This window comes from Larus michahellis, chromosome 3, assembly GCF_964199755.1.
Source record: "Larus michahellis chromosome 3, bLarMic1.1, whole genome shotgun sequence".
Taxonomy (NCBI): Eukaryota; Metazoa; Chordata; class Aves; order Charadriiformes; family Laridae; genus Larus; species Larus michahellis.
Window position 1 is genome coordinate 44607814 of NC_133898.1, and position 19988 is coordinate 44627801.

The 19988-nt window shown below is 37.2% G+C and overlaps 1 protein-coding gene across 5 annotated transcripts in view; it reads left to right on the forward strand.

The window, feature by feature from the left end:
• The window catches only part of SMYD3 (SET and MYND domain containing 3), a 417003-nt gene that overhangs the window by 46232 nt on the left and 350783 nt on the right, over positions 1 to 19988 (forward strand). For all 5 annotated transcript variants that reach the window (XM_074579947.1, XM_074579948.1, XM_074579949.1 and 2 more), the window contains exons 2-5: positions 2619 to 2682; positions 9831 to 9938; positions 11034 to 11091; positions 16468 to 16604. In XM_074579947.1, coding sequence (XP_074436048.1) covers positions 2619 to 2682; positions 9831 to 9938; positions 11034 to 11091; positions 16468 to 16604 — 367 coding nt within the window. The remainder of the gene's footprint in view (positions 1 to 2618; positions 2683 to 9830; positions 9939 to 11033; positions 11092 to 16467; positions 16605 to 19988) is intronic.

The following is a 19988-nucleotide window of genomic DNA, read 5'->3' on the forward strand; positions in this document are numbered from 1 at the left end:
GTGTTTTGGTTTTTGTTTGGTGGTGTTTTTTTTTTTTTTTTTTTGGGGGGGGGTGTTTTGTTTTTTGTGTTTTTTTTTTTTTTCTACAGTAGTTATTCCACTGAAGTGTATTTCTTCACAAAAGTATTCTGACGTGAGCTTCTAATCTAGAATGAGAAATATGTGCTCCTCTATCATAGGCTGGCTAAAGTTGTGTCATTGTTCAACCTTGAAAATGAAGCAGCTCTCCCCGGCTGGCAAAATGAAGATTTCACACTTGTTTCTAACTCTTAATCACCCTCAGGCATTGCACCTTAAAATAAAAAGCCTATTGTGCGTGTACAAAAGTAAAGATTTTATTTATAGGAATCCAACAGTTGCTATTTTTTTTCAGTCTCCAGGACTGGCTTTGCAGGTAGGAAGGTAAAGGCGGCACTAGCAAAACATGTGTTTATATCTGAAATATTTCTTATTTATTTTTCTCTGGTAGTTATTAGGAATGCCTACAAAATATTGTGCAACAAAAATATTGATTTTTATGCAGCAGAAATGAAAAAAGAGTGTTACTTGATTATAGTGATCTGTACATAATGCTCTCCTAATCTTTGACCAATGCAGCTATCTAAACTCCCTTTTAAGTTTACAGGTCTAAGATGGTGCATAAACTGTTATTTTTAATAATTCAAACATAGCATTACTTCGATATAGCAGCAAAATACCTTTTCCATTTGTGGGACTTGAGGGGAGGGAGAGGTTGGTTTGTGCTAGAGGATGCTCCGTGGTATTTCTGGTGTTCTGCCCCTACTCATGATAGTTTTGGTGTCACAGCTGCAATCAGTGGGCTAAATTCATCAACCAGAAGTTCTAGATTGAAGTTTGTGGGCACGTTGGTGCTGTCTTTTTTGGATGTGGCCTTTGGAGACTGTTCTACCATTTTAAAGTCACCTGTAGAAATTAAAATTTGGGGACAACTGAGTGATGTAAGTAAAAGAAGAAAGGTCATGTCATAAAGCAGTTGAACTGGGAATCTGAGTATTTGGTATGCAGCCTCTAGATTACTGACAACGGCAGAGGAGTTTTGGTGTTAGCAGAGACAGAGAATTACACTTTGTTTTAGTTGCATCAGTTGGGAGTGTGAGTGAAAAGAGAACATCTAGGACCCATGTACAGACACTGGGAATCTTGCAGAGAAAGATCCTTCATCTGGTCATTTAAACTTGCCTTTTCAGTTCAAAATGGGCTGTGTTAAATGCTTAGTTATCTCCCAATTAAATGGGAAGGCTGAATTAATCTGTATAATAAGATTCAAGGCAGCTAAATGTAAAGCACTATAGCAACGCAAAGATTACATTACTAAAATTGCCTTTTGAGGGAGAGAGTGGCATGACTGACATACCTCCCTCCTTGCCTTGCAGAAGGATGGAGAAGGGAATACTGAGGAGTAGCTCATAGTGACAGTTTTGTGGGTGTAACTGAGCTGCGTGCAGCTCGCAAGGTAACAGTGGTGCTCAGTCAGGCGCTGTGCTTGGTTAAGGGCAGAGGGATGGCCAGGAGGAAGCCTGAGGGGAAATAATAAGGATTATGCCATCCATACAGTCTAGTTAATTTGTTGTTTTTGTAATGTAACTGTCCTGCCTTCAGTTTTAACAACAACAAAAAAAGCATATACTGTTTTCCCAGCCTAATGAATGTCTGTAAAGCATGTAAGTAGCTTTGCATTAAGAAATCAAAGTGAAAACTTCCCAGTATTACCAGAATAATGTAACATATTCAGTATTTTCTACAGGAAAATAAGAGGGGAGGGAAGCCTCAAAATCTATGTCTTATTTTTACTCATCTGAAGTAAATCTCTTTATTTGAACTAACATATTTGAGGTGTAAGATTTGCTGTGTGTGCTTTCACGTTTAATAATTCTTTAGTGTATAAAAAGTTAAAAAACTTCAGTGATATTTTCTTAACTCATTTAACTGTGTACTAAGGCAGCATCAGAAAATAGTACTAGAGTCAGGAGGTGCTTTTAACCTTTAGATTGTGATGTATAGCTCTGGTAGTTATCCTTACAGCTTTCACTGGATTTTTATTCTTCCCCCTCTTCTTCCTCTGAAAGAATTTTTATTTTGGTCTTACTGTCTGCCAGTCAGAAATATTTTCTTAGAATAGAAATTTCTGCTGATGTGTCAACTTCAGACTCTGTTATAAAAGTTATAATTTGATGTCACAATTCCAGGTTCACACCAAGGTCTTGCTTAAGACAGATAGTGACGCTTGCTTAAGACAAGACTCAAGACAGATGATAAATAGATTAAGTAGTTGTATTGCACAGCTCTAATGATGATGTTATCTACAAAATCTAACTCCTCAGGGTTATAGCTATATGTCAAAAAATGCCCATTTGATATCTTTACTGCTGATCCAAAGTGGCCCCAGAGGTGCTGAGTCACATGAGTAGAGGATTGTGAATATAGCTTTGAACATAACCGTGCACAATTTCTTCTTGTGTAACAGTGCATTTTAGACTACTCTTGTTTTTCACATATCTTTCTTACCTTGAAATATTTAAAAATTGCTAGTTATGTAAGAAGGATAAATACAAAGTTCTATTTGTATTTATAATTGATTTTCTTTCTTTTCTAAACAGGAATGAACATCTGCACAGATGCTCTCAGTGCAAAGTTGCTAAATACTGTGGTAAATCTTGTCAGGTAAGATGAAAAATAACAACTGTAAAGGGTTGAAGAAAATAGGCATCTGAATATTTTTATTTACAGGTTCTCCATGCATTTTGGGCACTGTCTCTACAATGCAATTTCTTATTTGTAGTTATGGACAGAGCATGTAAACGTGCTGCCTTCTTTTATTTGAGTATTTTTATAGTTACAAATACAAGATCATAATCAGTGCAAGAGACAAAACTAAGCTGAAAAGTGTGGTGTTTGGCTGTGCTTGGGCAGAGGGGGAGGAAAAATTCTTCAGTTCTGCTGGCTGTAGACTGAAGACATTAAGTAAATTTTGCACTGAAAGAATTCGTATTTCAAGAGTAATTTTTATCATGGCAAAAATATATTCCATTATTTTTAAGAGGAAATAAGAGTCAGGAATGTGCAGAGATGGCCTTGGGCAAAACTGCATCTCTGAGGAAGTTTTCAAGAAGATGGAGCCAGGCTCTTTGCATGGCAGGAGGACAAGGGACAACAGGCTTAAGCTGAAAGAAGAGAGGTTCATGTGGGGTATAATAAAAAGCTGTTTCATCAAAAGGTGGAAGAGGCTGGCCAGGGTGTTTTTTGTCATCTATGTGCTTTGAGGGTTTCAAGCCCACTGGATGAAGTTCTGAGCTAGCTCTGACCCCAGAGCTAACCCTGCTTTGCAACTAGAGATCTCCATAGATCCCTTCCAACCTGAATTATCCTGTGATTCTATCCTATGAAACACTTCTTAAAGGTGTTCAAACCTAAAACCTTAGCTTTTACATTTGACTTCTCTTATCACTTAAGCATGTGCACATAAGTTGGCAGGACTTGGTACTGAGTGGATGTGCAAGGGTACATGACTGTGTAAAGTCTAACACAGCAGAGAACAAGGCACCTGAGATTTGAACCCTGAGGTTCGCCTTAGAGAACCCTTAAATTTTTAAATGATTCCTCTTAGATTTGCATTGTGATTTCTGGTTTGGGGTGGTGGTTTGGTTTTTTTGGTCTAGATAGAGACAAACAGAGAAAACTAACTAATGGTCAAAACAGACCAGTAGTGATACTCTATTAAATGTATATGAATTTAACATTTTAAGTTAAGTCCTTGACATTCAAATGATCTTTTCACATATTGTGCTTTTATAAACAATTCTGCCTTAGTATAATCTGCAGAGTTCTCAACATGCCAGAAACCCCTCCATTTGGGGATTAAAACATATGGAGAGGGAAACGAGGAAGATATGTCATTTTGATTCATTGTATGGCAAATGTGTGCAACGTACATTAGGTGCTTACTGTAGCATCAATAATAATGCCACAGGTAGATTTATTATGGGAGATCATACGGAAAAAGATGACTGTGAAGAATATAAAAGACCAGAGTATTTGAAAGCTAAGTTTAAAACAAGTATCTGCCGGGGGAGTCATTGGTAAAGCTTCTATTGGCAAGTCTCTAATGTGAAATGAGACTGTGTTGGCACAAACAAATCTGCAAGGTGTAATGCAATACCCTGTTCCATCTTAGGTGTAGTAGCAATGAAGGTAGGAAATCGGGCTTTCTCCTTGGAGAAAACAACTATGTGAATGTGCTTCAAGGATTCACACTGGATAGCCTGAAGCCATCTTGGCCATCTTTGCTTTGTGCTTCCTGGCCTAGGGTTCGTAGGCTTGAAGCCATCCACGGTTTTAGGTGTTGATTTCGGTGAGACAGGCTGCTGCTACTAAAAGTAATCTGCACTTAAAATGCTGTGTATTTACTGTTACTTAATATCTTGAACTGTTACTATCAATAAATTAATATTGAATTAATATTATATAACAACCTGTGATATTAGGTAGCAGTTGAGAATAACTGAAAAAATGTTATTTTCTAGTGTGAACAGTCAATTTATTGGGATTGGTGACTCAGAGCAGGTGATCCAGATAAAACTGAGACCAGCCAGATGTTTGTTTTTGAGGACTGTCCTCTAATTCATATTTCTCTTGATAAGCTAGCTCAACTACTGTGCAGCTCTGGTTTTATAGCAGCTGTTAGAAAAGCTTTCCTTGGCCAAGCCAAAACCTTTGTGCTCTACTTAGCCTCTGTAGCTTTAGTGCAATTCATTAATATGTGCACTTCTAATTGAACTAATTGCTGAACAAAATAAACAGCAGGGTATTGAATGAAATTGCAGTTTGCACATTTAAAAAAGTGAATATTGGCAGAACCACACTATTTTAGTTTTTTAATTACAGATAGCTTCAAAATGCAAATTGTGTGGTTGGATTTACAATTTACACTTAGTTGCAGAATGATTTGATTATTTTTTGATGTGTATTAAATGACTTCTACAACTGAAAACACTTAGTTTAGGCTTAAAAACTGTCAGTTTTCTGGTTAATGCATTAAATGAAATCAGAATTAATGTAAAAATCTGACTTTTAAAAAAAGAGATTAATCTGAGTATCTAAACTAGGTTTAGGAAAAGCTGGACTTCTTGAAGGAAACTTCAAAGTAAATGCAGCAGGGGATTTCTATGTTAGGATGTACCAAAATAAGCCACTTTAAAAGCTGAAGATATCTCGAAAAATCTTCGTTTGATTTAAAATGTCAGGTGGTTAAGAAGAACTGTCTTCAGGCTAACCTATAGGAGAAGAAATAGTATTTTGAAAGATATTTCTATTTTTGGAAATTGCTATCCTTTAAGGAGATATGTGGGCGGAGCCAGGAGTCCTGAACAAAACTATATGGGAATTAGAATTTTCAGTGTGTAGAAATCTCCATAATGTCAAAAGTGAAAATTTCCAGTGAGTTGTTCCAAACTTCAAAATTTCCTTCTTTTTTCTTTTTTTTTCCAGTTGAAGCAGTTTGCTTTCCCTTTTACAACTTCAATTTACTTCAAAAAATATTACAAATGCAGGACTGGAAGTTATCACAAGAGATCCTTTTGGCTGACCTTTTCCAACTAAATTCTGATTTCAGGATCCAGTATATGTAGAACTTTTGCTTTTAAATTTTTTTTTTTTTTTTCAGTTGGACGTCATTGACTTTTGCCCCTCTTCGACACTTCTCTGTTGTAGCCCCTTTGCCTAATTTCCTGGAGCTGCCTTCTAGCAGTGTTGTGTTGGCTGGGTGTCCCTCCAAGCATAGAGTTACCATGTCTGCTGCTCCTCATAATTATTGCTGTGATCTTCCCTATCGATGTTTATTAACTTGGTGCATCCCATAGATTGGAGACCAGTGATATGGATGATAATGCCTGACAAATGGGAGAGTCATTTCAGGCAGAATTCAGAATGTGCTATTATCAAACACTATTGGAAGGGCTTAATTTAAAAAACAAACAAACAAACCCTCGAAAAACCAAAACAACAACAAAAAAATCCCCTTCTGTAAACATTTGAATGATCCTTTGGAAATTACAGATTATGTCTTCAACAAATCAAAAATTTGCAGTGGAAAAATATCCCACTTTTATTTGTTTTTTTTTTTTTTTTAATGAGCTCTAGTCTTTAACTGCTTTTCATTAGCACATTAATCTGCAGGATGCATTCATTTTTTTGATTTACATAGGAGACAAGGGAAACCTTCATTTCATAAATATTGGTTTGAGATTTTTCATAGGTTTAGGGACCATTGGGAGTCAGGGATAGCGTATGTTTGTTCAAGAATGGATGCACGTTGGCCAAACAGCTCAGCTAAAAATATGCAAGACCTTGCAGGCAGATGTGAGGGGTCTTTGCCCATGCCCTGAGCCAGCAAGAGGTGATCCTGGGCCTCGGTTGTCCAGTGAAACCCAGTGATGCATTGGCGTTTGTGTGGTGCTGGTTCGGGGGGACAGACTCTCAATCTGCCACCAGTAAACAGCTATACGCTGCACCATCTCCTAAAGCATGTGGGTGCTGACCTTGTTCGCTTGGGTATTGCCTGAGGAATTGCACTTGGGATACATTGAGCTTGAATGAGAGACAGTGATTTTGGAGGAGATAAAAGGAAGGATATTCTTTCTAAGCGTAGTGAAGCCCCGAGGAGGAGGGCTGGGTACTGTCCTGCACTGTTTACTCCTCTTTCTTTGCCTCCTTCCGATAGTGTTAATTTCTAATGGGGGGTTGTGGGGGGAGGCATCTGTCGCAAAATTGGAACAACTTCCCTGGCAGGGAGGTAGAAGGGTTGTACCAAGTGGCCCTACCTCTGCACTGTAGTATCCGTACTCATGCTGAATATGGTATATAAAAGCCTTGACTGAAAGCCAGGATATGCGGTTAAGAAAACCTCACATGGAGAACTGTGGGACTAATACAAGCCCACCAACAAGTATTGTTAGAGACTGCCTTTAAAAGTAGGTCTCTCCAGGGCCACAAATCTTCATGGTTTCATATTCTGATGTAATTTGTATCCTTGTTGTATTGGTAGTGAGAAGAAATATTGTTGAATTTCATTATACTTAATGCATTTGGAGCTTTTCCCCCTTTCCCTGGCCAGTTGGGAGGAAGTGAATGGCAGTCCCCGTTCCAGCGCTCCTTCTGCAGAGGAGTCAGGCTAATTCCTTTTTGGCATCGTTTTTGGCTGAAGTGCTGTTCTGCAGAAGGCCTGTGTTTGAACTGTTCTTCTCACGTGGGAATGCATCTCAAAGAAACGTGGCATACGATGCTATGTGGTACTGCATATTTCATCTCATTAGGGCTTTATTGGTTGGGTAAGCTATTAATCATTTTGATGTCACCTCTAGCATGTTTAAAATTCTGTGCAACATTTATGTAGGGAAAGAAATTGACAGATGAAGTCTTACTCAAAAGAACAATTTTAGTTTAAGTGGGATAAAAATGCCAATATAATTATATTACACAGAATGATGTCTGGACATTTACAAGCACGACCTTGTTTCTTCTAGACAAGAATAATTCTATTCAGCAGTAGATACTTAACTTTTCTTTGTCAGACAGCATGTGACACTAACTGTATGTGGATTAATGCCTTCTTGGTGTCATTCTTTCCCCTTGTAGAGTTATGGGTAAAAGAAATGAAATCACAAATCTCCCATGTATCTGAAAGAAATAAAAAATCCAATTTATTTATTATGTATAAGCCAAAGGCGGGGGGAAAAAAAGCCCTGAATGAAACAGAATAAATGCTACTGGTGCTGAAACCTAGTTAACTGAAACAATTCCCCCACTTAAAGGCAGCTTAAGAAAAAAAATGTGTGATAGCCTTTGTAATCTTTATAACTAGCATGTCAGCGTCTACAGGTGTGATGTGCACTTTCACATATCACTGCCATTCTCTCTTTTTTTATTGCTGAACATGTAATTTCTTTATATTAGATATTTTATCATTTTCTATGTGGCAGTTACCTAACAGAAGTTGTTTTTCTGAGTTCGTTTCCTTCCCCCCCACCCCTTACTGCATATCTGTGAGAAAATGTCACCTTCGGAAGCGCTTGGTTATTCTGAATTCTTGTCATTGTAGCAATTTTTTGTTGTGCTCTGTTTTTTTAAGTTTGCCTTTTAAAAGTATTTGAAACAGCTGGGTGGCTTCAAACATATACTGTGAAAATATAAATAAAATGTGTAGATATGTTCTATCTTAATGAGATGGGCTTAGAGTTTTTGTAAATTATAAACAGGATTTTCAGCTTGTAAAGACAGGCAAAAAAAAAAAAAGGTGATCTGAAATTGACTGTCTCTTACAACACGTTTCTTTAGCTGAAGACTCGTTCTTGTTGCCCTTCCACACTGGTTTGAGGGGGACAAGGAAGGGAGGGGGGAAAAAAAAAAAGACATTTCAGTATATAGCAAGTTTCCCTCACGTTGTCATCCTGTCTATTCTCTGCTATGGAAGTGTTAGTCTTTGTCTGCTACTCTAAAGTGACCCATGAAACAAAAATTGCAGGCCCAGGTAGTAAATGCAACTAGAATATTTCTGGTTCCATCTTCTATTTTGGTAAATTTTGATTACAGTGACCATTCCTAGTCTGAACTGTGACAGTATCATCACCAGTCCTCCCAGCCATGGGCATTAATGCCTCATCAGTTCAGAGATCTTAGGGGACAGTTTTTGCAATGTGGAAAACTTGTCTGTTGCTTTAGAGAAACTGGGTTTTGGTGAAGTGGATAGACTCTGTAGGCCTCTGTGGTCTTGACTGCCGAGTGAATGCTTGCCTAGAATGTTGTGTATCTTGTCGGAATTAAGATGTTAGAGGAAAATTTAGCATCCCTTCTAGTCCTCTCCAATCTTGTGAAGAACACAGCTCCATCTCTTCTTGCCGCAATGAAATGAGAATCAGAGCCCATGTATTTATCTAATAAAAATTTCACCTGGTTGGAATGGTGATACCAATTGGAACTAAGCTGATGATGTTATTTATAGCATGTTGCATAAAGGTAAATAAAATTATTTGTATAGCAGTAACATGGGACAAAAAATGAAGGTATTTCTTCTAGGTTTCTATGCAGTTTTCATTCTATCTTTTAATTTTCCTTTTGTGCATTAAAGGTGTCAGAATGTTCAAAAAAGTATGGTATGAACTGTGTTGTCAGACAGTAGCATGAAGCAGACTTAAGTAAGCTTTGTATTGGCAATGAACTTGATCACAGAAGTGGGTTTTTTTGTGTTTCTCTTAAGTTTTCTTAAAGGCAAAGTTAAATTCTGGGGTAGTATAATGGTGACACTGTTGTGTCCTGAACCTGCGCTGCTGTAGCTCCAGTGTCTATAGTATCAGTTACGCAATTAATTACATTAGAGGAGGGAATGGCGTGATGGGGTTGGTTTGAGTGGATAACCCCCCCACAACACTCATGTTGTAGCTGCAGTCTTAGACTATGCTGGTAAAGCGTGTGTGCTGCTGTTTCTTTGGCAGTCGGCATCCGAGGTTGCCTGTGTTGGATGCTGCCAGAGTCGGTAGACATCAGTATCCAGGAAGGTCCCCTTCCTGCTCCTTTGGATCTGACTTTCAGCTCTGCAGCTGTTCCTGCCAGCCTGGCTCAATGGCTGTGATGCTGTTGTGGTTCCGGTTCCCCAGGTCCAGCCCATGGTGGGGCTGAGCGTATTTGTTTGCGTGCATACATAAATAACTATATATATGTATATACATATAATAATGTGTATAATAAAAAAGTAAGAAATATATTATGTAAAATAACATGCAGGTTTCTTCTTTCTCTTCCTTTTTAAAAAATCCTAATAGAAAGAAGCTTGGCTGGACCACAAGCAAGAATGCCGGTGTCTTAAGAGCGTTGAGCCCAATATTCCTCCAGACTCTGTCAGACTTGCTGGCAGGATTGTTTTTAAACTAGTAAGTGACATTCTTCTAGATTTATTCAGTGTAGCAGATTCAGATAAATACTTTTTCACTCTACATTTTTAATGTAATTAAGAGCTAGAAAGCTGAAGTGACTGGGATTGCTGAACAAAATTGGACTGCATATTGCATTATGAGATTACTGATTAATTTGCAGAAATGCTGAAAGGATCAAGAGATACTAAAATGGACATAATTAAGCTCAAGGGACCTGTTTATCGACTTTCTCTTCCTATGACTATGTGGTAGCTTTTGAAACATATTTCTGCCTAGAAGGAAAGCACAGAGGGACACTGCTTTTTTCTTCAGTACTACTGAAGTTATTGGTGCTTTTCCATTAACTTCACTGGGAACCCCATTCAGCCTTATTTGGATGAGTAACACTGCTAGCTAGCCCTTCCTTTAGAGGGCACAGTGCCATGCTTTCAATATTGGGTTCTCTTAATCTCCATTACTTTTTTTTTTTTTCTAAACTCTCTTGGAAGTCCCGGGTGTTTGACATTCCCATGGTTTGATTACTTACGTGGACTAAATCTTGTGTTGGGTTAAGCAGTTTATGACCGTGTGGGATTGTAAATTAAAAAGAATTTGCCCAATTTTTTTTCTGACTCTGCCATGATCCTCTCTGTCTTGGATAAAAATGTGTGCATTGTTGTGGTCTGAGGTGATAAAATATGATTTAATACCTTAATTTATACATTGTTGGGAAGAGTGTGTGCATGAATGTTTTTAAAGGGCAAATATGTACCTAGCTGTACTGTGCATTAATTATAGTCACATGAAATCTGAGACTGCTAACTCATAAATTGCTTTCAATTATAGTGTGAAGGGCCAAAGTAAATTACTAAGTGTAAGCTACCAAAGTAAATAAATAAATAAAAATGTTAGTAGAAAGTGTTAGAACAGCAAGAAAAAATTATTATTTTCATGATAGCTTACAGCAAGTGTGGGATGACCAGATTTATGTTGATGCTGTTAGCCTTACCTAATTATTTTACAGGCATATCACATTGAATAATCAATCTTCTAGAGTGTTTTCAAGATAAAGTGTGCTATGTAAGTGTTAATTATGTCTTTTTTTTTCTACAGCTTAGACAATCAACATGCCTTTCTGAGAGACTCTACTCTTTTTCTGATCTTCAGTCAAGTAAGTAATTGCCAACCACATTGCAGGAAATGCTTCCAAGTTCTGCTTTACAGAACGGCCATCTGATTTTCTTGCAGGTTGCCTTCTGATGGTCTGCTCTGTAGAATAACAGAATCAAAGATAAAACCTGCTAAAACCTCTGTGGGGAAGAACATTTTTTTTTATTTTTTTTTTTAGAGATCAAGGGGAAAACGTGTGTCTTGTTCGAGCAAAACTTCCACCTGATGTTTTGGCTTTAATATTTTTTCTCATTTTACAGCATACATATTGCCTGTTCAGTTTTTAATTTACCCAATGCCTGCCTTATTACATGCAGTGCCAATATTTTTATATACATATACAAAAATACATATATTTTTTTACATTGAGTTTTTACTTTTTAAATATTTATGTGCTATTGCATAAAGCTTCAAAATAACTTCCAGAAAAATGAAAAAAATCTAAAATTTACAAGGGATATGTGTATGGCTGTCTTCTAGATGACTTCTCAATGGAGAAAAAAAGATAAAATTGCGCAGATATTATTTTTATGGTTTCATAAGTTTCAACAGCTTGGGTAGGAAAGGATGCTCATTATAATCTCTCAGCAGAGCTAACGCTGAAGTAAAAACATTTTTTCCAGATTTTGTGGTAGGTTAAAGACTTACAAGGGAAGAAATACATCCTTAGTTCATACTTGCCATCTTGCTAAAGGCGTTTTCTAGAGAGTAGTGTGAGTATTTTGGTTATCTCAACATTTTGTTTTGTTTTTTTTTTTTAGTGTTATTCAGAGCTTTGTCTATAAACCAGCTTGATTTATTGATATACTTGGGTAGAAATAAAAAACAAATAAACATAAAAAAATGCAGTAACTAGTACTATGTTTTACTTCTGTACATCCTGACATTCTGCCACCTTCTTCCAAGCTGCAAGGGCAGTAGACCTTAAGGCAACAAATTAAAAGGGATAGAGGGGAATGCATTTCAGCAATTTAAACCATCATGATTTTTAGCCATGGATGTTTGCAAATGATGTAACAAAGGTTTGTAGGGAATTAGATGAGTACCTGAATTTAGAGCAGCATTCCCAGATGCTTCAAATGAAGTTAAATTAATGAAGACTACGGACTTCTAGGCTTCATGGCACTACTGGCATCCAAGGAAAAAAATTCTTTATTCTCTGTTGTACCAATGGTGGGTTGCACAGTGGCATAGGAGGAACTGGAGGGAAGGGAAGAGTTTCCCTTTAAAAATTAAATATTGATTGCTTGTACAGCAATTTTATCTAGAGTAGGCTGAGATTTTTTCTGTAACAGAAAATTCCATACAAACTGAGGTTTCTCAGTACCCCTCAGGAGATGATCTCATCTTCCCTTGACTTAACTGGAGACAAGGGAATAGTGTGATAAGTTGTCTGGAGAGAAGCTTAGTATTGAAGAGCCCTGAGCTGCAATGCATAAGTGGTACCAAAAAATCTATAAAATGGCCGGAAGCTTCTACTAAAATTCTCATTCTGAAGGAAATGCTGGTACGGCCCGTGACATAGGTGGGATGATGGTCCTCTCACTGGTAACAGAAACAGCTGGTCCATAGCAAGTTAGTTTAGAAGGAGACAAACACAACATCTAGTGTTTCATCTGTATTTACTTTAAGAGCTTTAAGAACAATTCCTGTGTAATCTTAACTCCAAAGCACAGGACTCTTAGACATTAACTGAAGCTGATACTTTACAGAATACATTACAAATGGCTTACGACGCTTGCATAATCTTATGTAAAGGCTTTGGCTAACTCTTTCCTTTTGCTGCTTTCACTCTAGCCTCCTTGCTGGACTGAGTAGACGGTCTCTATGGTTTTCAGTTAGAATAGTACAAAAGAGTGTTTTGGGAGGATGTGACAATTTGTAGTAGCTGTTATGCTTTTTGCTGCCTCACAAAGCTACTGTTATTTCATAACACTTTTCCCATTTACTGCACAATTTATAGATGGTGTTAATGAGGATTTACTTTGCTTTGATAGAATCAATAGGAAAGTCAGAAAAGTACTTGCATTAGAGGCCTAAGTATATAGAGGAAAAGATTTCATTGGAGGGAATCACATGAACTAGAAATACAGGTTATGATCTTGTGAAGCAAAAGACTTCTCAGGAAGCATCTGTATAATAGATGATAGTGTTTAAATGCTAAGCAGAAATATGACAGAATTCTAACTGATGCTGCTCTTTTTTTCCTTGTTTTCTCTTTTTTTTTTAATCTTCCTGGAAGTGCAAAATATTTGAAAATTGTTATTGTCACTATGCTATTTCAGTCTCCTTTTACGCTATTACTTTTCAATGTTACTTTATATGCTTGGGTGATTTTCAGAGTGGGTGACATAAATTGGATAAAAGCATATAAAGTTTTATACACTTATAAACTAACTATCTGATTAAAACATGTAATACATGTATTAAAAATTAATAATTAAAAAACACAACAAACCCCCCTGTGGAGACATCTAGCCCTTTATAAAGTTCTATTTTCAGCTCCATAGTTCCTTCAAAGTCATTTTGTATGCTGAAACTCAGATTAAGTAGGAGGAGTGTCTGTGTGCATTGTTACTTCTGCTAGTTCTCAGTGATTATAAGACAATTCCTTACTTACATGGTTCTACAGGTTCACTGTTACAATCATTCAGAAATCAACTTTGCTTTCACTTGCCAAGATTCAGTATGCAGGAAAGAGTTTGTGTGCTGTACTACGGGCAGACTTTTTGCTACTTTACTTGTGTCAGTATCAGAGCTGCATAATTAAGTCCACGTGCCTTACTTAGAAAAGTTTCCACAGGCCTTTTATAGCACTTTCTCTCCCACACTGGTGTTCTTACACAATTGAAAAAAGCGTCTTAAAAACACAAAATGAAAACAGTCACAAATTTCATTTTGCTTTGCTTTTGGCCTTGGTTTCTTGATGTGCTGTGAAAACCGGGTCTTGATCATTTGCCTTTAAAGATTCTGTGGGACTTTATGCTGCGATCATTAGCTTTGATGTCCTGGAGAGATTCCAGTGTGGATAATTGCATTCTGCTCCCATCTCTGATTCTCCCTGAAGTTCCAGTTGGATTTGGTATTTTTGATCACATCTGTCCTAAACTGTAGCGTCCATTTATACTGTGTTGCTCGCACAATTCCTTTTCTCCATTCTAGAGGTGTTTTATTTGCTAATAGTGAAGCAAATCATGCCTTTCTCTCTTTGTCACAATACATTTTGCAATGTGCATCAGGTAGTTTAAGGTGAATGACATGACGTCTTGAAATATTACATTTTAAGGAAAAAGCATCTTTAGTTTCAATGGAATATTATGTAAGAAATGCAAGTGAATGTTTATTAGTTAAAAAAAATGTTATTAAACTGGAGTTTTCCAGTCATCTAAAAGCTTGCCGCTTTTCTTAAAGACACAGTCCTCATAGATATGATACTTTTCTATATCAGAGATTTTCATACGTTGTGAAGAGCACGCATGTCTGGATTTCTAACATATACATTCATTCAGGCTTGCAAGATCACCCTCAAATGTCCACACTGTTAAGATGCACGTGCATAGCGCTATGGGTAGCTGTAAAAAGGCAAATACTTTCATTAAGTAGGCTTTGTGCCAGGTACGGAGGGGTATATCTTAGCATTCTTAGTACTAAGCAGTTTCAACTTTGAGGAGCGGAATCTGATTGCTCTGGGAGAGCGTGTCTGTCCTTCCCTAACCCTGGTAGGGGCAGACCACCCTTAAGATTCCTCTGGAGTCATTTCTTAGCATGTTGCAGAGTCACCCCAGACATGGCTTGTAGATGGCATTTCAGCAGCAACAACTGATCATTGGAATGGGAGCAGATCTTGGAAAATGTTACTTTGTGCTGAAATGGAAACAATATATGGTAGATAATATAGATGCCTCTTGAACTCTGTACGTAGTGTGAAGAGGGGTACGTTTGCCATAATATGGTGTACTGGCAGGATTGCATCATTCAGCTAACCAGGGTGGCCCTTAGTGGCTCCGGAGAAAGTCTAAACAGAACCAAAGAGTTTGTAAATAAGGAAACCCATACCAGGCTAGAACCAAATTGAAGCTGTTTCCACTGGAAGACTCCTGGCCGGTAGCTAACCATGGGTACTGGCCACTTTAGTAAGCCAGCATTTAGTTCTCTGCTAGAAGTAGTTCATAGGAGATTATTAAAGCAGCTCACTTGTGTGGCATGCGTGAAATGGAGATTCTGTGATAGACAATTTTACAACCTACAAAATAGTCAGTACCTTTAAGCAGAGGGAAGTGTGAGATAGGGCACAGAAGCCCAAGTGTCGTACGCGCTAGATGGCTGTTTAACCAAACCCAGTGACATCTGCTTTAACTGCATCCTCTTTTTAAGTGAGTGACTAGAAGATAGCTTTAAAGAGGAACACAGATCTTCCTGGAGGCCAGTAAGCTTGGATCTGAAGTACGGGGAAGAAGCTTTCTTGGTAAAAGGTTAATTCCATTCCCACTGAGGATGGATGTTTAAAATAAAATAACAATTCACCATTATGCAGAGATGAAATTGATTCATAGTATATAATAATCCTCTTCACCTTCTTATAAACTGATGCTTGAATCTGTTCACCTTCACATTCTCTAATTAGGCCTTATTCATTTTCTGCTAACCGTCAGGAAAAAGAAAATGTGAAGCAGGTAATCAGGCAGTGAACTTACCAAGGCAGCTGAGTTTCAGTTTCCATGCTATCAGTGACCCAATGCATATATGATCAGGTTGTGCATTAGAAAGTAAGGCACTATGTTTCTTTCTGCTTCAGGATTCCTATCCATAAAGCATGAATAATGGGGCTTTAGTATTTAATAAAGTGATATTTGCTATATATGCTTCCATATAAATTCCATTTACCAGCTGCTGTGTATGAACCTACCTTTATCTCTAAAATACATTCCTTTTTGATCTGCCAGCATAAAGTGTTTCTGACACATCTATGGAGAATACGGTATAAAAATGTGCACTGCTGCAAGGAGGAAGGTACTGCTGCATAAACTTTCAAGCACATTTTAACATTAAAAACCCAGATACCTAGTTTTGTATGTAATGTCTTGCATCTGCTTACACATCTGCTTTATCTTTTGGCTTTTGATCTTCTTTAACTCACCATTGTATTCATATGATTTGGCAGTAGCAACCTGAAAAACTCTTCTGTGTATTGATAGGTAGCTGTCACAAAAAATGACAAATGTCCACCCTCTGTCAAACTTGCCCTCTGTCAAGATTAATTCTGGGACTGGAAATGTCTAGACTATATGGCTGCCATTGGACATTTTCAAAATGTTGGCAAAAGGTTCTACTTATGACATGATATACTTTTTTTTTTTTTTTTTACCTTCCCCTTAAGATATTGAACAGTTAAGTGAAGAAATGAAAGACGGCCTCAGGCACCTTGCACAGACGTTGCAACTGTATTTGAAAACGGAGATCCAGGATGTGTCTCACTTGCCACCTGCAATTGACTTTTTTCAGATCTTCACAAAAGTAAGTGTTAGAATGTGATTGCTTGACAACTCATAAATTATCCTTTCCTTGTGTTCTTGATTTATTTTTGAGTGGGAGTTCAGTGGATACATACAGAATATGATATATGACAAAGTGAAATCAAGCTATTTAATTTTTTTCTATTCAGTCAGTATTTAAGCAGCATAGCTTTTATATAATTGTAACACTTCAAAATTAAAGCAGCAGGAAGAGGATATTTTTTCTTTTCCCTTTTTAAATTTTCATGTAAAAGCTCTAGGAAAAAAAAAGTGAATTAAAAGCTAAACAAGTTCAAAAACAACTGAGTCAATCAACCTAAGTAATTTTTCAACAGTGATAAAGAGCATATAGCGACACTCTTCAGCCTAAATTTTTTCTGCAAAGTGCAATATCTTATATTTGCAGATACACTCCCATTCTGTTTTGTCATTTAATAGTATGTGCTAATAGGTGTTCCTAACAGTCCTGTAGCCCACAAACTTGCTTTTTCAGGGGCCATGTGGATCATTTATTCTAAAAGGCTACCTGTAAAGTATTTGAAATTAATTTTCACAATATGTAAAATGTTTGTTATGTTACTAACTAAACATTGTTGGCTTTTGTTGTACATATTTTATTGCCTTCAATTCAGAAAGCTTCATTTCACAATGCTAGCAGAAGTACTTCATATGGAGAATACTCATAGTTATAACTTGATTTCATTTTTTTGATTTCTAATGGATTGATAAATTCTACCATAAGATTTATCTTAACTCATACATGTTTTAGTTGTTTTAATAAGCATTTTTTTATGAAGTCAAACCCTTAGATGTTTTTATTCTGATACAAACAAAAGGAAGAGCGTCTTTCAAAGAAATTAAAAATGCAATATACGATTCTTTTTTAATATTTTTTTTAATCTATTGGCACAATTGTGGAATCTTTTTTGCTCCTACAGAAGGAGTAGGAGTAATACAATCAACTGCATTGTTTTTTCTGGATTTTTTTTTTATTGGTTATTAGACTGCTGTGATATACCGGTGCAATTTTCCCTGAAAAACCACACAGGCTGAAATACACCTAGTCAAAAGGACTCGGATAAAAACCTGATGCACTACCTAGTCTCCACTCAAACTTTTACTGTCTTGTGTTGGCACGTTGGTTTGGCCTGAACTATGTCAGATTCATTTCACATGAAATACGCAAGCTGTGTTATCTGATTTAGAGAATTTGTACAGCTGAAGGTAAGGGTGAGTATCAGAAGATGATCCCCGCCTAACTGGTTGAACTGTCACAGCTTGTAAGAAATTCTTTACAAATGTTGTTGCCTTCTATGTAAGCTTAAGATGGAGGCTGGCCGTAGTGGCTTTACAGGAGCAGTGTGATGGTTGCTCAATACATTGGAGCACTGGTGAAGTAAATGAGGAAGCTTTTTGAATTTTTTGTGTACACACATGCACAAGCGTCTGCACATATGTGCACTTCCTCTTCCCTCCCGTGTGTGTTACCAAGGTGATGCAAGTAGACATCAGGAGCAGCGTGAAAGTCAAGGCTTCCCAGCTCCATATCCTGTTAACTGGATAACAAGGAATGCTCCTATTAATGACAACATTTATTCCACTATGGCTTTGCTATAGGAAAGATATTTTTAACTCAGTGTATTCGTTATGTTGACTGTGAATTTGTTCCTACCCTATTGAATGTACCGCGAAGTACTGTGTTTTTAAGTTGTTGTTGGTTTGTTTGTTTTTGTGTTTGTTTTTTTTTTTTCCCTTTCTGGAAATTTGAAGTCTCTCAGACTGTTAAAGTAGGTCTCATTTCCTTCTTTTGCTTATTTTACTAAGTCTGTGTGATAGTCTGCCCTAGGAAAATGGAGAGCAAATGACACAGACCTATCATAGGTACAGGTACTTCATATCACTAATATTAAAAAGAATTAACAGAAGAATCTGACTGAACAGGTGAGTTGGTTGGGAGAAAGGTGCTGACTGAATAAACTCCTATGCTTTACATGTGAGTAAAATTAGTATCTTGTTTGGAGCTCTGTCAAGCACAGTGCTTTTTGGAAAGCTCTATTCTCACTCTCTAATTTTCCATGTGGTAGTTTATAGCCTTCCCAATTCAGTTGTCAGATGAGTGTGTTATGAAGTACGGCATTATATTAAAATATGATTTTAATATGACCCCATCCCTAGTGAGGCAGCAGCAGGCATTTTCTGCCACTCCCATAGCAAGGTTTTTGGAAGATAAGCTGAATGTCAATAGGAAAAATACTGTGGGTGTTTTGTTTTTGTTTTTGTTTTTTTTTTTTCCCCTTAAATTGAATAGGGATTCTTATTCCCAGCAGGTAAAATTTAAGGCTTTGGAACTGTAAAGCCTCTGATAAAAGACTTTGCAGTCTCTTCTCTGTGGTGTGACTCTAAAAAAGACCAGCTGTGATGACTTCTCTGTGTGGTCATAGAATAAAGAAATACTACAGATACATGACTTCAAGATGTAATCTTGTTTTCCCAACCTCTTCCAACATTCCTTTCGAGTTCAGTAGGTGCTTATTCTAACATTGAACTTTTTTGGATCAGTTCTTTCATTGCATGCCATAAAAAGATCCAGTCAAAGGTCATTTTTTTTATTCTGTTTGATGCTGGATTCTCAAGAAGGAAAATAAGCAGACAGCCAGACAAAAGAGAAAAACGGTCCTGCAGCGAGATGACTAAATTCCAGATAGTTCCTGGAAAATTTCCAAGGTGATTTAGGTCAAAAGAGGTTCTCGGAAGCTCTTTTAAACAGTCCTCCTTCTCTGCTGGCCACTGCTTTTGTCTTTGAGAAAATTAATTATAGTTTTATTCACTTGCTTGTGATGTGTTAATGGGCAGAGTCCCCTTGAGTGCAAACTTGTGGAAACTTCCCATTGATGGAAAATCAAAGAAAGTTCTGCTATTTCTTTCCATGGGAACAGAATTTCACCCCAGTGTATTTTTAGTTTGCATAAGATCTGGAAAATATCAGGTGTACTGGAGAGGGAGGTGTTTCAGAAGGGTAATGTACCTTCCTTTCTGATGGTGTTGTCCTGTCCTTACTAGATGATTTGCTTTTGTATAAACTGTCCTTTGAGCTGGAGTTGGATTTTTTTCATTCTTGCTATCTGATCACTCTTCGGAAGCTCCAGTTTATTTAACATGCCATTTATCAAGGTTGTGACTGTTTTTAAATTCTGATCCTCAGTATTAAACAGAATTATCTGCAGTTAATTACGTGATAAGGGTTTAACTCCACCGAGACGTTTTCTAATGTCAAGATAAATTTTTGACACCATGGTTTTATGGTTTAATGATGTTTCCATAACCTTGAGATAAAATCAGTCCTTGCTTTTTATTCTTCAGCTTTTACTTACATGTGTGAGGAGGT